The 19,106-nt window shown below is 33.6% G+C and overlaps 1 protein-coding gene across 1 annotated transcript in view; it reads left to right on the forward strand.

Moving 5' to 3' along the window:
* The window catches only part of ADGRV1 (adhesion G protein-coupled receptor V1), a 498,644-nt gene that overhangs the window by 321,602 nt on the left and 157,936 nt on the right, over positions 1–19,106 (forward strand). The window contains exon 84 of the mRNA XM_045565724.1: positions 14,354–14,470. Coding sequence (XP_045421680.1) covers positions 14,354–14,470 — 117 coding nt within the window. The remainder of the gene's footprint in view (positions 1–14,353; positions 14,471–19,106) is intronic.

Here is a 19,106-nt window from a genome sequence, read left to right on the forward strand (position 1 = left end):
CTGTAAGAAACCCCATAAATGTTGATTACTTGCCTCCCCATTTAGCTGAGTCCAAATATTGCCTGATGTGCCCACAATACTCAATATTTTAGGACATTTCTGAAATTCATATACTTATTTCTCCAATTCCAGGAATATTGGATTTTCCTAGTTTATTTATATCCTAGTTCTAGAAGGACCTAGTTTATTTTTAGTGCAGTTTTGGGGTTTTTTGTTTGTTTCTTTCAACAATTCATAAATGTCCTGATGTTTCTTCTCCAAGAACAGTTACATAAAATTAAAACACAACTCTAACTGATCAAAATGTGAGAAGCTTACAGGAAACAGTGACTTCATTCATACCATAGAAGCCTCTATTCCTTTAAAATGTGATTTTTATTGACCTCCAAGTTATTTACCAGTTGGAAACAAGTGTAATCTTCAGTTGACAGCTGTTCATTCACCTATACAGTTCCATGTAAATAATAGCACCTATTTCAACAAATTATCCATGCTTACTTTATGACAGACACTGACCTAAAAATTTACACTTATTAATACCTTTAATCTTCACAATAACTCTGTGAGATATACACTATAATTGTCATCTATATTTTATGACTGAGGAAGGAGAGGCACAGAGAGATTAAGTAATTTTCTAAAGTTCATACAACTAATAAATAATGGAGCCAAGATCTAAATTAAGCATTCTGCCTGTAGTCCCAGCTACTTGTGAGGCTGAGACTGGAAGATGGCTTCAGTCTACGAGTTTGAGACCAGCCTGGGCCATATAGCAAGACCCCATCTCAAAAATTAATAAATAAATTAATTAATTAAGCATTCTGGCTCCAGAGCTTATGATCTTAATCACTATACCATATTGTTTTTTGTTTTTTATTGGGGAAGTTGGGTGAAGTGACTAGGGAATTTGAAAAGCTGAGACTCAGAGCCCTTTAATTTCAAATAATAAATGTCTCTAGCAGTTCTCATGATCTAGGCATCTGACAACACTGAGATGAAATCGGCTTTTGTGACTTCAGTTTCTTCCAAAGGTCTTGTCACCTGGAAATGGTAAAATATGCTAGCCTAAATTCTACATCTCTGGCCCTTTCCTTCATTCCATCATGCAATAAGCTTTGCTTTCAGTATCCAGAGCACGGCCTTGTTGGATGGGTGACACAGCGAAATCTAGGTACACCCACTTTCTCTCTTGATTTAAGTAAAATGTCTTATCTTGGTTTTTATTTCCATCATAGATTTATAATGTCTGACAAAATAGCTCAGCTTGTTGATATTATATTAAACTTCTTAAGTTCCATATGGGCAACTAATTACTTTAGTTCTTGTGGGCCTCCACTCAAGATCATATGTGCCCAATTTCTTCCAGGGAAAGAAACATGCTAGATGCTTCTATATGTGTAGCATACTTCATTTATTTTAGCTGTCTTACCAGAATTGATTCAATTTTATAACTTTCCAGATACACTACTGTTTCTCTTAGCCTTCAAGATGCATCTGTTTTGCTACTGATGAGTCTAATGACTTGTGTGAAATTATAAAGTCAGTGCAACTTGCCCAACTCTTGAAGAAAAATATTTCAAATGAAAAGTAAAAAGTCTATAAAAATGTAGTTATTTGATTTAATTTAAAATAAAAGTATGAATTCAAAATAATTAACCATGAAACTAATGTGTGGTATTCCTTCATAATAATTGTTACAATTTTTTACATAATTCTTAAAGGGCAAATAGTACAAAGAGTAACATAAGAGAGAAAGTATGGTACTAGTTGTAGCAAATTTATTTCATTTTTTATTCCTTAAAAATATAGATAAAAGATAAAAACTTTTTTCTTTAAAAACCTATAGACTTGTGTTTTGTTTTTCTAATTGTGACTCATATTTCTGCTATACTCCTTTAATTTTAAACCATGCCAATGGACTGATCAAATAATTACCAATGATAATTAAAAAGTACTTTTGTATTTAAATAAACAAGAAGTAATAAGAGGTAGTGAAGCTAAAATGGCTTTTTAGTGATAACAGAATATACTAAATATCCACATATTATTTAAAACCCTATGTCAAACATAGGGCTTCTTTTTCTGGCCTCTTTTTTTTTATGTCCTATTTATAAAGATAAAAAGCCTGTGGGTGAGAGAGAGGATTAAAAATATAGTATCCCTTAAAGCAACTTGCCTAATGCCTTGATTTGTATGTATGTGCACAATTAATGTTGGGTCTATGTAAATTAGCAGAATATTCTGCTATTAAGGATGAGAAAATACTAATTCACCTTTTTTAATAGTTGAAAGAGATATGAAAAGACAGAACTGGTGACTTAGTAATTGCTTCATTTTAGACATGTTATGTTATTAAACCAAGACAGAAGATCAAGCTGAACATTATACATGAAAACATGCAAACAAAATCCTAAAGATATATGTAAAAGAAATCAGTTTATGAGAAATATAACTGCTTTTTTATATTTTCACCTTCTTTTTCATACTGCCCAAATCATGAATATGATGCACTACATTTAAACATATTTAAAAGTTTAAAAATTATAAACATTTGAGGCATTGTTTATATGGTCATTTCTATTTTTATATAATTTAATTTAGGCCAAAGTATAAAGTTTAATCACGATTATATATTTCCATAAATCGTCTTGAGACTTGTAAGCAAGTGTATTATTTATGTGATGTATAATGCTTTACCTACTAGCATATTTACTTAATGTAGCTTTGTGGCTTGGGAGATAGAGTAATTACAGTTAATTCATGCCACACAGTGGCTGCTCTATGTTCCACTTTGCTGTGGACTGAATGCCTGTGTCTCCCAAACATTGTTTCTGCCTTTCAGTAGTTGCCAACTTTCATATGTTGAAGCCTAATCCCCAATGTGATGGTATTTGGAGGTGGGGCCTTTGTTTAGGAGTTAATTAGGTCATGAGGGTGAAGCTCTCAAGTATAAGATTTGTGCCCTGATAAGAAGAAACCTGAGGCCGGGCGTGGTGGCTCATGCCTAATCCTAGCACTCTGGGAGGCCGAGATGGGAGGATCGATTGAGGTCGGAGTTCGAGACCAGCCTCAGCAAGAGCGAGACCCTGTCTTTACTAAAAATAGAAAGAAATTAGCCAGACAACTAAAAACAGAAAAAATTAGCCAGGCATGATGGTGCATGCCTATAGTCCCAGCTACTTGGGAGGCTGAGGCAGGAGGATCGCTTGAGCCAAGGAGTTTGAGGTTGCTGTGAGCTAGGCTGACCCCACGGCACTCTAGCCCAGGTGACAGAATGAGACTCTGTCTCAAAAAAAGAGAAGAAACCTGAGAGAGATTGCTCTCTCTGTTCTCTACCATGTGAGGATACAACGACGAGAAGATGGCCATCTGCAAACCAGGAAGGGGGTCCTTACTATACACCAGATCTGCTGGCATTTTGATCTTAGACTTCCCAGCTTCTAGAACTGTGATAAATAAATGTTTGTTGTTTAAGCTACCCAGTCTATGGTATATTTATTATAGCAGCCTGAACTGACTCAGAAACATTTCTTCCCAATTCAAGAGTAAATAAACTAACTGAAAGGATATTTTTTGTGCTTTCTATCTGGAAACAGTGCATTTCTCTATTTTATGTTCCAAAGACCTATATGTTTTATTGTTTATAGTTGTTGCCTGCTGCCCCAAAGCAGAGAGACCTGTATATGTTTGTTTATTCACACCTCCCAGGCCTTCTCAAAATAACCTCTAACCTGAAAACAGAAGCTTGGCTCTGGAATCAGGCATGTGGCAGGCACATAGAATGTATCTGTTGACTGAATAAATTAATTATTAAATGAAGGAATGAAAATGAGATTCTGATTTTAAAATGCTCTTATATTCAAATACTTTCCCCTTCTTTTTTATCTTTTTATAGATCACTGCAACACTTTTGTACTTGGGAACACATTCTAACTAAAGCAATTGTACTATGAAAGTTGTCTTTGATGTTGCCTTCTCTGTCAGCTCTACGTTGGATAAAATAGTTGGGAATTCTATATTGTAATTAGAGATATGGGCATACATAGAAAGGAAATGGAAACTCTCTCAATAATTAAAGACAAACAATCATATCTTTAATGTAAAATGTGAAGGAGTAACAATTTTTTTTTTTTTTTAAATTGAGACGGGGTCTCGCTCTTGCTCAGGCTGGTCTCGAACTCCTGAGCTCAAACGATCCACCCGCCTTGGCCTCCCACAGTGCTAGGATTACAGGCGTGAGCCACTGCGCCCATCCAACAATTTTTTTTTAATTTATAACATCTAATATCACTCCACTTGGAGAAAACATACTGATTTCTTTTATGTTGTCAGGCAGAGAAAGTATAAACTTTGAAGTTTTACAGCAAGTTTAAGCTCTGATGTTTGAGTTAATGAACAATATAGTTAGATTTGTGTAGAATTTTATTAGAATTGCCCAGTTTCTCTTAAATTCCATCCAATAAGATTGCCTTTCCAGCTTATATCCATGCTTATTTTATGTCCAAGGAATTCGATGAGAAGTTGAATCAAAATATTTTCAACTGATAACTTATGAAGCAAAAACAGCAATTCCTCACTATATATTTTAAATAAACTTGTACAAAAATTCTGAAGTGCTAGCTGTCTGAATCGTGTTGATTATACACCAGATTCTGGTCATGTATTCACTGCCAAAATAAAATGAAAAAATGAGACTGGTTTTATTCCAAATCAGTCATTCAGCAACAATAACAAAAAAAAATCATCCATAGTCTGAATTTTCTAAATAATGACCTGGTATTAATACCATCAGGAAAATAATAGAATGCAAACTTCAGTGTACTTTGTCTATGTAAAAAATGTATTATGTTCACTCTAGATATAGAAAATTTTTTGTTTCCACAGAATTTCTAAACCATTATTAAAGAACTAAGAAATGTGACTTCAAAAATCTAAGTCTAAACTCTAAACATTTAATTCAACCTTTGTGATATTCAAATGATCTTTACATTTCAGCTTGATATTTCAGCCAGCCTTTGCATTTGTTGTTCTTCCTTCAAATGAAGGGATTTAATGCACTTCTAGATAACCTCCTATATAAACAGAAAGTATGTGGTCATAGTGATTTTTAGGGTATATGCTAGCATTATTTTAAGTGGTTGTTTTAAGTGTTGTAAATAGTTAGGAACATAGGCTCTGGAGTCAACAGACTTGGCTCAAGTCCTTGGTCTGCTGTTATCTTAGGTCTGTGACCTTAGAAAATGTATTTACTTTTATTAAGCCTCAGTTTCCTCCTCTATAAATGGAAGCATTGATCTCTAAATTGCTTAAGTTATTTAAGGATAAGATGAAATAATGTCTATAGGGCCTTCAGCACAGTACCTGGCACAAATAATCATTCATTAAATGGTAATTATTGTTACTGTTGTTATTATTTCTTAGAAAAGTAAATAAATTCGTACTTCTTTGCCTATGTACTAGATGAAAGAGACTAGTGAGTGTTAATGAATGACTCATAACGATCTGTTTCTCAGAAAATGACTTTTTAAAGAAAAGAGAGAAAATAAAAACATAATAAAATAACCTTTGTAAAAATTCTGAAGTAGGGGCTAAGACCATTTTTTGTTTTGTTTTGGGTTTTTTTTTTTTTTTGGTTCTTTTGGTAAATTCAAATGCTGTCTTTTACAAAATAGCCTTTTAAAATGTCTTTATCTGTGGGTGATAGATATCCCAAATACTCTACCTTACCAAAAATGAGCTATGAAGAAATTTAGATGTGTATAAACAAGCCATAGTGTTGTTGTGTTTTGTTTTTAATGATAAATGACAACATTTGATCAAGTGACTCATTTTAAGGCATATACTAAAACCAATACCTTAATCTGACTGTGTGCATGTACTATCTTAGGGAACATTCGCAATCCCTACCTGCCTCTGGCTCTGAGTTATAGCCACTGATTTACTTAATAGTGTGTGTTTGCATATTTTAACCATTATATGTAGTAAGAAAACAAGTAACATTCCTAATGATGTAACAGTAATGTTTAGCATGAGAAGATCTGTGCCTTATGTTATTTACAACAGTAGGGACAAGGATACACTAAGGACAGGACATGTATAGGATGTGCCATTTGAAAACTACAAATATGCTGCTTGATTTTTGTACTGTATTTTCACATGGCAATTATTTAAAAAATTATAAAAACCTGTTCAGATGAGTTTCTGCCATTTAGTAGTTGCCAATAACTACTGCTTTGCATAAAACAGCTCCTTGACACACCTAAGATATTCAGAGACATTTTAAACTTACCATTCAAAGGTCTTTCCCTTTGATTCCCTACATTTTACATAACAGCCCAAGTATAAAATATAGGAAGTTGGGATTTGATTGAGAAGGAAGGAAGGAAGGAAATTAAAATGAGCACAAAAGATTTTATACTCCCTGACGTGAAGACCATAGTAGGACTAGCCAATTTAAAGTCTTCTAGCCAATGTGGGAAAAAATAAATAGCTGTGTGAAATCGGTGGAAATAGCTATATTGTTAAGGAAGATCTATCAACAATAGTGAAAGTTAAGATTTTGTGTTGACAGACTATTCCTGATACTTAAATATTCTTTTAGAGGATGAAGTAGATAACATTAATGAAAAAGATGGTAGCCCAGAAAAAAAAAATGGTAGTAAACATCCTATGTGATCATAAGATAATGAAGAAAAGATACAAGATACATTATACAAGAAATTAAGTACATTATTCCAAGTGGAACATGTTCCAGGGTATCTATACTGAGCACAGTTAAGCCAAAAAAAAATTAGTAGCCTTTCCTTACTTTTCCATTTCTAGCTTCTACCCTATTACATGGAGAATTAAAGATTGTCACTTAGTGCTATTGATGTTTTATGTTTAATATTTTGTTAAAGGTCTTTAGATAGTGTGTGATGTTTCGTCAAATGGTTTTAAAAGTTGCACACATAAAATGCTGATTAAAAAGTTAAACAAGAGGGAATCTGTCACCATGGAATACATTAGTGTCATGGAAATGTCATTACGCTTGTGAATACCATGATCACTGGCAATGTGACATTGGCCAATGAATCATCAGCATGTAAAGGTCTTTTTGTCTTTAGCATCAGATTAAAGTTGCACACAATTTTCTACTGAAAGGGATATTGCAGACATAAATGATTTACAAGTAGCAAAGATAATTTAGAGCTCAGCAGTTTGTGATTTATTTAAACTTAAAATATCTTGTTTTTATCATTGCTACAAATACCTAAATAACTTACTCATCAACTATTTGAAAGAAGAGAATATAAAACCTTTTGCAGTCAAGAGAAGCCAAGTGCTTTAGAAAATGTAAGCTACAAAAATTCACAAAATAATTAGTGAGTATATAGATAATCTAGATTTGAGTGATTTTTTTTTTCTCAAACAGAGCACCATGACAATGGTAAATTTTTTTTTTTTTTTTTTTTTTTTTGAGACAGAGTCTCACTCTGTTGCCCAGGCTAGAGTGAGTGCCATGGCATCATCCTAGCTCACAGCAACCTCAAACTCCTGGGCTCAAGCAATCCTCCTGCCTCAGCCTCCCGAATAGCTGGGACTACAGGCATGTGCCACCATGCCCAGCTAATTTTTTCTATATATATTTTTAGCTGTCCATATAATTTATTTCTATTTTTAGTAGAGAGGGGTCTCGCTCTTGCTCAGGCTGGTCTCGAACTCCTGAGCTCAAACAATCCGCCTGCGTCGGCCTCCAGAGTGCTAGGATTACAGGTGTGAGCCACCGCGCTGAACCAGTAAATTTTTTAATTAAAGAAAAATATAGAGTGATAGTAACAAGGTCCAAAACATATCAAACATCTATGAGATTTCTGCTTGAAACCTAGATGATACACAAGGGACTAGATTTGGCTTGTGACTTGAAACACAAAATGGAAAAATATATGACATTAGACATCAAGAAATGAAGGATAGTGATTCCTGAGGTACAATGGGAAATAAACAAGGTACGCTTAACAACTTCCCTGGAATAGTGCCTTGTAAGATTGTCAAAGACGTGGCACAAGGAGGAGGAACCCAGGTGGAGCCTTACAGACCCACGAAATTGAGGAGACAAGGTGAGAGCCTGAGGAAGGAAAGAAAGAGCTGCTCGCACAAAAAGCCCCATAGATCATCAGAGGATCCCCAGCATTCAGCTGGGTATTGATTAGCAAGTGTGTGGGGAAACTACCCAAGGCTGGAGAAGGAATCACCCAAAAGGGTGAGAAGGAACAGTGTTAGGTGTTTATACAACACTGAGAGTAGTGCCTGTTCATAACCGTTAGAATGAAAAACCTTGAGATTCATAAGCAATTGGGTACAGTACACAGAAATGTCTTGCCTCTGCAAGACAGAAAAAAATAATCTAATTTTTTTAAATAGTCAAAACAGTTAAACAGGCACTTTTCCAAATAAAAGATATGGATTGCAAATAAGCTTATGAAAAGATGATCAACATCATTAGTGACTAGGAAAATGCAGATTAAAACCACAGTGAGAAACTAATATGTATATATTAGAATGGCAAATATTTTTAAACTCTCATAACATTTCTGGTAATGTAAAATCACTTTGGAAAATAATTTAGCAATTTCCCAAAATGCTAAGTGCATAATTATCATATGATCCAGCCATTATGCTCCTAGGAATTTGTATTTACTCAAGAGAAATGGGAGTGTATACCTCTGAAACCATACAGATGCTTCTACACAGATGTTCATAGTACCTTTATTTGTAACAGCCAAAAACTAGAAAAAATCCAAATATTTTTCAGCAGGTTAATGGATAGGTAAATAGAAAATGACTTGGCTATAAAAAGAAAATGAAATATTGATACATTATTTTGGGTAAATCTCAAAATAATTATGCTGAATGAAATAGACTAAACACAAAAGGGTACATATGATTCTATTTACATAAAATTTAGTAAACTCAAACTAACATATAGTGATGAAAAACAGATTGATGTATGCCTGGGGATGCAGTGACAGGAGGTGATGTGGGGAGGTACCATGAAGGGCATGAGGAAACTCCGGGGATAATGTATTCACATATGTTCATTATTTTTATTGTGATGATGGTTTCACAGGTACAAAACTTATTAGAGCACGCACTTTAAATGTGTGCCTTATACTGTCTTTCAATCATACCTCAATAGAGCTGATTAAAAAAACACCTATGATAAACCCATGATAGGGTCTGTGCATGACAGTAAATACCATGTTCTCTTTTTTAAAAAAAAAATGTATTTCAAAATAATTATAACAGTTAATAAGATCAAATTGTTGCCTTTAAGAAGTTGACAGTTTTCTAAGAGATTAAGATTGATTTTATCTAAGAATTGAGAGAACTGAGATTTGTAGGAAAATGAATCTTTATCTTAATAAAATCCTGTTCTAAAAATTCAGAGGAGGAAAAGGTTGTTTATGGTTGAAAGAAATAGCAACGTATTCCTGACAGAGGTGACATTTCAACTATGTTTTGAAAGATGGACATAATTTCAAACTAGGAAGATGAGAAAGAGAAATTCTAGATAAAAGGAAGAGGAAGAACACAGGCAACAATGAGAGATGATGAACAGCAATAATGCATTTGGAGTAATGTTTAGCTTACAAAGAGTCTTGTGGAAAATAAACTTAGGAAAAGAAGCTGTAGCAGATGGAACTGTTGTTTCCTCTGAAAATTCCTTTGACTCCCACAAGCAGAGCTAAGCACTTTCAACTCTGCATTCCCCTGTTTTACTCCATACCCTGTTAGAACACTTGTCATATTTTATTACATCATGTATGTGTCTGGCTTCACCGTTAGGCACCCTTCTATTAGAAAGGACAGGATTTGGCCCATTATAAATGCTCAGAAACAGGAGATGTCCCACTTTAAAAAATAGGAAAGTCTAGGAATCAGCCATGATTAGAGTAGGCAGGTGGAATTTGGACTGGTCCTGTAAAAGCTGAGTAGGTTTTGGATAAGATGGAGAGTACAGAGAAGGTCATTTCCAAAAATAAGTTTAAAGAGAGAGGAGTGAGAGTGTCCATAATAAAGTAGGGGAGGAAGGAGCATATGTTAAGGAGTATATAGGAAAAACAATCTTTATTATTATTAATAGTTATTATTTAGCCCCAGCAAGCAGAGACATATGCTATATATTTAAAGTGAAAAAAAAAAAAAAAAAGGGGTATTTACTCTACATTTCTTCATTGGCCGGCATAGTAGAACTCTAAGCAACAAGAGAAGCAGAGAATTTTATAAGTTACTACATTTGAAAAAAAGAGAATATCTCAAATACTCTTTTGGGGGGAAATATATACATATGTTTTCTATTAATATTTAGTTAAGATGTATGAATGTTATATCAATATGGAATTAAGAATAGTATTATATTTGCTATTAGCATTATATTCTATCGCCATTTTGAACATGTGAGGGGTACGGATTAAAAAGGATCGAGAACCAGCGAACTAGAATTTCAGCACTTTGAGAGAGGACTTGTGCTTGATTTAACTTTGTAGGCAGCAGCATGGTGTTCTAGAAAGAATGCTCGTCTTACAAATCAGAACACCAGAATCTGAATCCCAATTTAAAACTTAAAACTTAATTAATGACCTTTAAACATGTTATCTACCCTATCAGAACCCTTTTCATTATTTGTTAAATTGGGATAAAAACAGTAAGGCTTCAAATCATTAAAATTGAGTTAAACACACACACACACACACACACACACACACACACACACACACACACACACACACACACACGGAAGGCAAGTAGCACCTTGCTGGGACGCAATAGTTTTCTCCCATCATATACTTCATCTTGCCTAGCATAATGCTTTGTAAATAGTAGGCACTCAAACACTGAATGAATGACTCAACATATGAGCAAGTGAGAACCTTTGAAAAATTCCTTTTTTTCTGTTGTGGTATTCAAATTAATGCTCTCAGAGAACTGACTGTGAAAATAACCTTTTTCCTGACAATATGTATGTATTTGAGTAAAAGAACAATAGTAAAATTCCATCCATTTTTAGGTTAGTAACTTTAAAAATAAGTGAGCTAAGTATGCCAGGAGATTTTATTTTGTTTCACTTGATTTCATTTCATTTCGTTTTATATCTGTCTTAATTTAAATTAATTTAATTTTGGATAGGCCTGGTCACACGTAATACCTGGTTGTTCAAGTATTCTGATCTCATCCCTTTTATAGCAGCATGCTCTGTGACAGCTCAGCCTCCTCTTGCTGACTAATCTTCTCCCATCCAGATAAAGTAATTCTCATAACTCAGACAATATTCTGGAACAACATTTATGGTTTACAAAAGTAGATTTGTAACTGGTCTTTAAATTTCAAAAAGGAGATTAGACTATAATAGAATATGAAGTCATACCTTAAGAATGGAATTTTGGGTGTTAAAACTGTAAAGTTTTCTGAAAGTAAAGTAAATACAATTTTAAACAATAACCAATACTGATTTAATTGTTTCAAAGAAAAAAATATTGAAAAAAAGCATTAAGTTAGCATATAATTTATATATAGTTTCATAGACTGCTTAAAGCTAAATGTATTCATACAGAGACAAATGATTGAATTCACAAATTTAAAAAAATCTCAATGTATTCAATTACAATTTGTATTATGCTATTATTTTACATAAACTGTTTAGGTTGACTAGAACAAAACTAGCAAATAAATTTCAACAGAATCCATATCATTGAATCTGAATTACAGAGGCTTGAATTTATTATAAGTACATCTATAGAGACTTGATAGAAATAGATGCCACTTTGTAAAAAAAAAGAACATAAAATGTTAAAATGATTAATTTTTTTTTTTTTGGCTGAACCACATAGTTCTATGCTTCTAAGGTCTTTTAGGTCATAGTTTCAGTGCTTAGTCCATACAAGGTGTTCAAGGAATAATTGTAGAGATTTAGGAAGGTTAAATTTGTGAGCTATAATAAAGGTCAGAATAAATAATAAACTTAGATGCTAAAGTCTAAGAAATCTAAGCATGTTTTAAAAATAAGCTGTAATAATTCAAGAGCTATTTTGTGGTGTGTTCTAGAAAGGTGAATCTGTTGACTTTATTTTTTTAAGGAACTTATTTATACCAGATTGTTAGGAAACAGAGACATAAATTTCTAGTTTCTGCTTCAAACTCTGACACTTGTCCTTTTTAATTTTATTACAAATGCTCCAAATCCAGGACTAAATAAACAGAAAGTTGAATCAAAAATACTTCTATTATAAAAATAATTTTGGAATCTTAGAGTTGGAGTAGAAAGGGACTTTGGAATTTATCTTTTCCTACTTCCTGCTACTGCTTATGAGGGAATTAGGCCCAGAAATGTAAACTGACTTGTTCAGTGTCCAAAGCTTCTTAAAAAAAAAAAAGGATCTTTTTTCTTCTTCTATACCTGATCAGGTGCAGGAAGTACTCAATAAATAATTCCCAAGAAGTAAGAGTCACTTCAGCATAGAATGAAATGCATATCATTGTAAATTTATTAATTTCTAATAAATAATTAATAATAAATTATGAGTAATTATAATTCCTAGTAAATTGTAAATTTATTATTAATTAGCATGTTGGGACTTATATAATTGACTAAGGTGTGGGTTAAGGTGTGTCTTTCATTGTGAAATTGAGATGTTAGGAACATGCAAGGCCTCACCACAGATCCTGACAAAGTCACCACAAGGATGCTGCCCTGGAGGACTCCCCCCCAGCAGAAATGTTAAAGGGGAGTTGATGGACACACTCTTGGCACAAGAGGATTGGAGAGGGATATATTTCATTTAAAAATTAAAACAATATTTTATGCCATTGATCTGATTTGGTTTTGAGTACATTATTCTTTTCTTAAAAGAAATTCAAACAGCATCAAAGGCATTCATGTATTAATTAATTAATTTGTTTATTTTTTTATTTATTTAGAGATAGGATCACAGTCTGTCACCTGTGCTGGAGTGCAGTGGCACAACCATAGCTCACTGTAACCTTGAACTCCGAGCCTCAAGCGATCCTTCTGCCTCAGCCCCCTAAAGTACTAGGATCATAGACATGAGCCACTAGGCCCAGCCCGTGTTTTGTTTTAAAAAAAGTTGAGGGGGGGTTGAGGCATAAGTCAGCTAGTTTTCTCCTTGTAACACCCCTATGTCTTTTTAGAATCGTTCATTCATGCTTTTAATAAACATTTACTGATCACCTCTATATTCCAGGTGCAGTGGGTAGCCTCTGAAATATAGTAAAAAACTTGATTCCTGTATTTAAGGAGGAGAGAGAGAATTCATTGAGAGGTTATAGTACCATATTATTATTCCAAATTTTCCCTTGCCATCTACACTCTTCAGTGAGATATTTGACACAGTAGTCATTTATTAGAGAAAATATAAAATGATAGGTAGAAATCACAAAGAGTATTTCACTTCATTTGCTCATTTATTCAACAAGTACTTTTTGAGTACCTGCATGTGCCAGACAGTGAGCTAGGTGCCTGGGATACAATAGTGTATAAAACAGTCAATGATATTGTCTCGGTAGGGATTACATTCTAGTGGGTAAGACTAACAGTAACCAAAAAACATAATAAATATGTGAATGACAAAGCATGTTAGAAGGTGATGTGTGCTGGTTAAAAAAAGAAAAGTAGAGTCAGAGGAATCACATTTATGGGAAGGAAAGAAAAGAGGAGGGTGAAATTTTAAATAATGTAGTCAAGAGAGGCCTTATTATAAAGGTGACTTGTGTTAGTGTTTCATAGTTTTTCTTGTACATGTCTCTCACCTCTTTTGTTAAATATATTCCTAGATATTTAATTTTCTTTGAGGCTATTGTAAAAGGTGCTGCATTTTTGAACAAAGACTTGAAGGCAGTTGAAAAGGAATCCAAAGATTAGTATAATCATAGGATTTGAAATTTTAAACTTAATCTTAAGTCCATTTTCGTAAAATCAAAAACGTTACTTCTCTCTCATTATCTTTGAGTTACATAAGGAATGGTGTTTCCACTGTATTTTCTCTTTTCTACTCAGCTAAAGTAAATGTATTTCTTAGGATTTTTGTCTATCAGTGATAAGAACAAGGTTTACTTTGAGAATTTCCTCTTAAGAGCCTAGAGCAACATGCAGCATAATTTCATGTCATTCATTGTTTCTTAGAAATATAAAAATCCACATATTGCTATTTTAGAATGACTCAGTGTATCAGTTTGGGCAACAAATCAACTTATTTTCCCTTTGAATTATAGATTTAGATAAGAAAGCAGTTTATTTTCTTAATATTCTTCATTGATTTGAGCATGCTTTAAAAATGGAATTATCTGTTTCTTACAGATTGTGTTTCTGGCATCTGCATATGTAAGTCCTCAACTTGCTGAGGAGAGCTGTTCAGCCGTGGCTGCTGTCACACATTACCTGTATCTTTGCCAGTTTAGTTGGATGCTCATTCAGGTTGGTATCTCATTCCCTTCCCCTGGCCCCTTCAACCCTTTAATGAATCTGGATGGAGTGGTCTCAGTATCTGATGTTCTTTAAACTAAGTGGAAGTAATTCCATATATCCATCACTGCATTCTGGATATAAATGTCAGAAAGACTCTATAAACTGTACGACATTAGAGAGCATGGTGAGTTTGAAGAAATGAGAGAAATCTAGAAGAGTTGGAAATAAGAGAGTGGTTGGAGATAAGGCTTGCAATGTGGGCCTTATAAAGCACAATAAGAAATTTGAAATTTTTTTCTAGGGGAAGTAATAGAATGAATTTAAGCAAGAGAGTGACATGATAAGTTTGGATTTTAGAAATATCTCCCTGTTTATAGTGAATCAAAGATAGGAAAGAGTGGATGGAAATGCCAATTAAGTAATGTTAGCTGTATTCAGGGGAAAAACAAGGTAGTGTGAACTAGAGAGGTAGCAGTGGAAGCAAAAGGGAAGTGGACAGCTTTGGAGATTTATTTTTAAGTAGAACCACAGGCTGCTGAGATTGGTTGTAAGGAGTGCAGCAGGTCGAACCCAGGACATTTCCCAGGTTTCTGGTGTGGGTATCTGGTGGACAGTGTTGACCAAAACTGTGGTCACTGGAGAACTGGGGGGAAAGATGGCAAGTTTAGTTTGGGACATGCCAAATGGGACATGCTTGTGAGAGAACTCCAGTGGCAATTTTTAGGGAAGTGGGGTACACAGAACTGAAGGTCAACAGGGAAGCCTGAGAAATGCATTAGAAAGTTATTGACTTGGATTTGGAAAATGGATCCATTGCTTTGGAAGAGATCACTTGGGGAGAAAGTATAGGGTGAGACCAGAAAGTCCTAGCATACTCTCCTAAGAAACTAGTAAATGTTGGGGGATAAATTTTAACTCTTTTTTTTCTGACTAAAATTCCAAATTCTCTCGATTATCCTATGCTTATTTGCTTGATAAAGAGGCTAAAGTGAGAGTTGTACTGTCAACAGTGTTAATGTCACTAATTAAATGACTCAACTAAAATGCTGCTTTTGATAATGCATTCTACACAATAATATTGTTAAATTTTTCATGTGATAGAAATAGTTTCATATGTGTCTCTAAGAATGTTGTGAGCTGTTTTATGTAAATGTGCATTCAGACACTTGAGTATCTTTTTTCTTGTTGAATGAGAAGGATGTGGGACTTGATTGTGTAACAATGTTGAAATGATAGTAAAAGCAGAAAGAAACTGAGATGGTAGTATTATGATAGAATACCACACAGGCTCAAGGAAGGAATATTTTCCCTGGTATGATATGATAGTGATGGAGGATGAAGAAGAGAACTGAATTTAGTTAACAGACCTATTTAAAACAAGTGTATTCATGGGTCTGGGTTTGAATTTTGGCTCTGCTAATATCTGTGTAGGTATAATCAAGTTATTGACTCTCTAAGATTTGTTTCTAAATCTGCATATGGGGATAATAATCCCTAATGATAGAATTATTATTTTGTAGTTCTTTGAGCAGCTCTAATCATGGAAAATTTATGTTTTCAAACTCCCTCCCCCCAAAAAGCAATTAAAAATTAAAAGTAAATCTAAACCATATAACATAAAACATAAACATCTGCTGAAATTAGAATGACATTTGCTAGATTTTCTGGTTAAAAAATTCTTTAGCAGTTTAAGCTGAACTTTTTAGTATTTACCCTATGTATATTAGTATCTTCTTGCCTGGACTGAAGTCTCCAGTGGTGTGCTGAAGGTCTTTGTCCATGTCCCTGACCTATTCAGAGTTTTTGATTCATGACTTCAATGAAAACACAGGAAACCATTTATTAGATATGCACATGATACGGAGCTGAAAGGATAGCTACAACAGCCACCTGCCTGCATTAAGATTATGTGTAGAGCCAATGTAGAGAAAATTCACTGTGATAGATTGAAAACTAGAGTGAAAGACATAATCCAATGGAAGTTAATGTAAACAATTTGAAATTGTAATTTAACATAAATTCAGTAGCAATTAAACGTGTATAGAAACTACAAAAACAACACAGACCTATTGCATTAATAACAGTATGGAGGCAGCCGTGGTTACATTGAAATCTACAATGTTCAGACTGTTTTGGGACACAGTAACCACTTTCATGGATTATGTTACAGCAGAAACATTAACCATACAACAAAAAGGCGAAAAACAGTCCTATAAGAAACTTTGAGGCAATTGGAGACAACTAATCTGGAAAGAATTTAGGGAGATGTGATGGCTGTCTACAAATAAAGGAAAGGCTACTATAGAGAAAAAAAAAAATAAAGGTGGACCATATAGCTCCATTTGGCAAAACCAAAACAAATGGGTAAAAAATTAAGAAGCAAATTTTGATTCAGGTTAAGAATTTCCATAGTCAGTAAAACTGTCAAAGATGAAAAGGCTATTTCTAAAAGTAGAGTGAATCCAATCACTGAAATATACTCGGAGGGAAATGACCAACTTTATGATATGTTTTAGATGGATTTCCTGCTTCGAAGGAGCATTAGACAAGATGGCGTATAAGATTTCACCCAATTTAATGGAGTTCAGTGTATTCTGTACTTTTCTTCGAGTCTTAAGTAAATATGATTGTGGCCAGTGCACATTTAGTAAACTAATTAGATTTGTGTATGGCTGATGGTTTAGGAAAACTATTTTAAGTACTAGTGAAGTTTAATGTATTTCAGATGGTACACCACACATTTTTCATGGTTTGTGGTGTGACCACAAGGGAAAAATTCAATAACTTCTAAATTCTAGGTAGGTTACTTCTAATGTGTTACTTTGTGGTCAGAGGTGGTCACTTCACCAACCTACGTTTTCCTATTTATAAAATACTGTCTGCTAAAATCTTTTTTTTAAACTAGAATCCATTTTTAAGACATTATGTAGAAGGCAAGACTACTGTTTGTTCAACCATGTTAGTCAAACTGGGTTGAAAAACTGAAATAATTTTTCATTTTAACAATTCTACTCCCTATTTTTTAGCAGTACAGGTGAACGTGATACTATGGTATGTGCATAGCTTATAATGACAATAAATTAATCATTAATTTGTAATCATTGAACTAAGCATGTTAGCATTGTTAATGTTTATTTTGATCTGCATATCTTCGATCGTAGAATAAATGCATTTAAATGACTATATTTTGAAAAGTTATTTTATTTTTACATCATATACTTTTAATACATTATAATAAAGTTGGATTATGTTTTAAAGTAAAGCTAAAGAAAATTTTTATTGATGAACAAGTTACACAACCTCTCTGAGCATAGGTTTTCTTATCTGAAAAATCAGGTTGTAATAACAGTACCTTTCTTTGTGGACTGTGGAAAAATAAAATAGATTAATATATGGAAAGAGCTTGGAATAGTGTCTGGCACAAACTGTACATTCTGTACATATTTACCCATATTACTTGTTAAGTTAATGTGTTGTGCCTAAAACTTCATTGATTTCAAAACATTTTGAATACTCTGCTTTTCCAATATAATTTACACCTTTTTTTTTAACCAAAGGAACTTGATATTGTGGAAAGAGAGGGCTGACTTGAGTGAGGTGGACACTAACTAGCTGCAAAGCCTTAACAAGCTGGATCACCTCTAACTAACCTCTTTATTAAAGTAGATGCATGGCTCAAAGCAGGCTCCCTAACTGATAGCCTTGACTCTGTGCCTTCAGGCTTCCCTTTTGTTTGACAGGGAAGTCATATAGCGCAAGGTGGTAATATAGTAACAAATTATTTTGCTTATTTTTTTAAAGCAGACAACTCACAAATTCTCTTTTCGGCCATGGATATTGAATTATCCTTCTGTTTGTGCTTCATGTAAAATCAATCAGTGGAATTACTGAAATCATCTCTCACTTCCTAAAGACAGCAGGGTCATGTCTACTTTAAGAAAGATTGACAGGGAGAATTTAGAATCTTGTAATATCTTTATTTTGCTAGTTGTTCTATTTTCATTTCCAATTTCTGTTTTGATTTGCTTTCATTTTAGAGATAGCATTTATCAATGGTGTGAAACATAATCAAATACTACAGAGAAATATAAAATGAAAAGTATATCTCCTCCTCACTATTTCACACACTCTCCTTTCTCTGCTCTACCCTCAACCCCCAAAGGTAACCACTGCTAATGGTTTCCTGTGTATCCCTCCCAAAATATTCTATGAATAGACAAATATTTATAAACATATAAACAAACACACATATGTGTTCTTGTATATGTATATATAGTATATATATTTCTATATATGTATGTATATATTTTTATATAGAAATTTAGACATCTTTAAGCTTACCATGTATAGATAACTTTGTTGTTTTTCTATTCCGTAATGTGGTTATTTCATAGTTTATTTTTCTGGTTTCCAGTTGATTAAATTCTGGTTATTGCCAGTTATTTTTTCCTATTGAAAGCAATGTGTCCTTGAACATCCTTGCACTATGTAAATATTTGTTTACTTATGGCATAACCATAGAATAAATTCCTAGAAGTTATGTCTTTGCTATTAATGTCTACAGGAAACACTCTCCCCATTGGATTACCAGACCATGAGTTAATCCAAGTAGGAAAATAAATCCCAAGTAAATTATTTCAGATAT

Source organism: Lemur catta, chromosome 12 (assembly GCF_020740605.2).
Source record: "Lemur catta isolate mLemCat1 chromosome 12, mLemCat1.pri, whole genome shotgun sequence".
NCBI lineage: Eukaryota > Metazoa > Chordata > Mammalia > Primates > Lemuridae > Lemur > Lemur catta.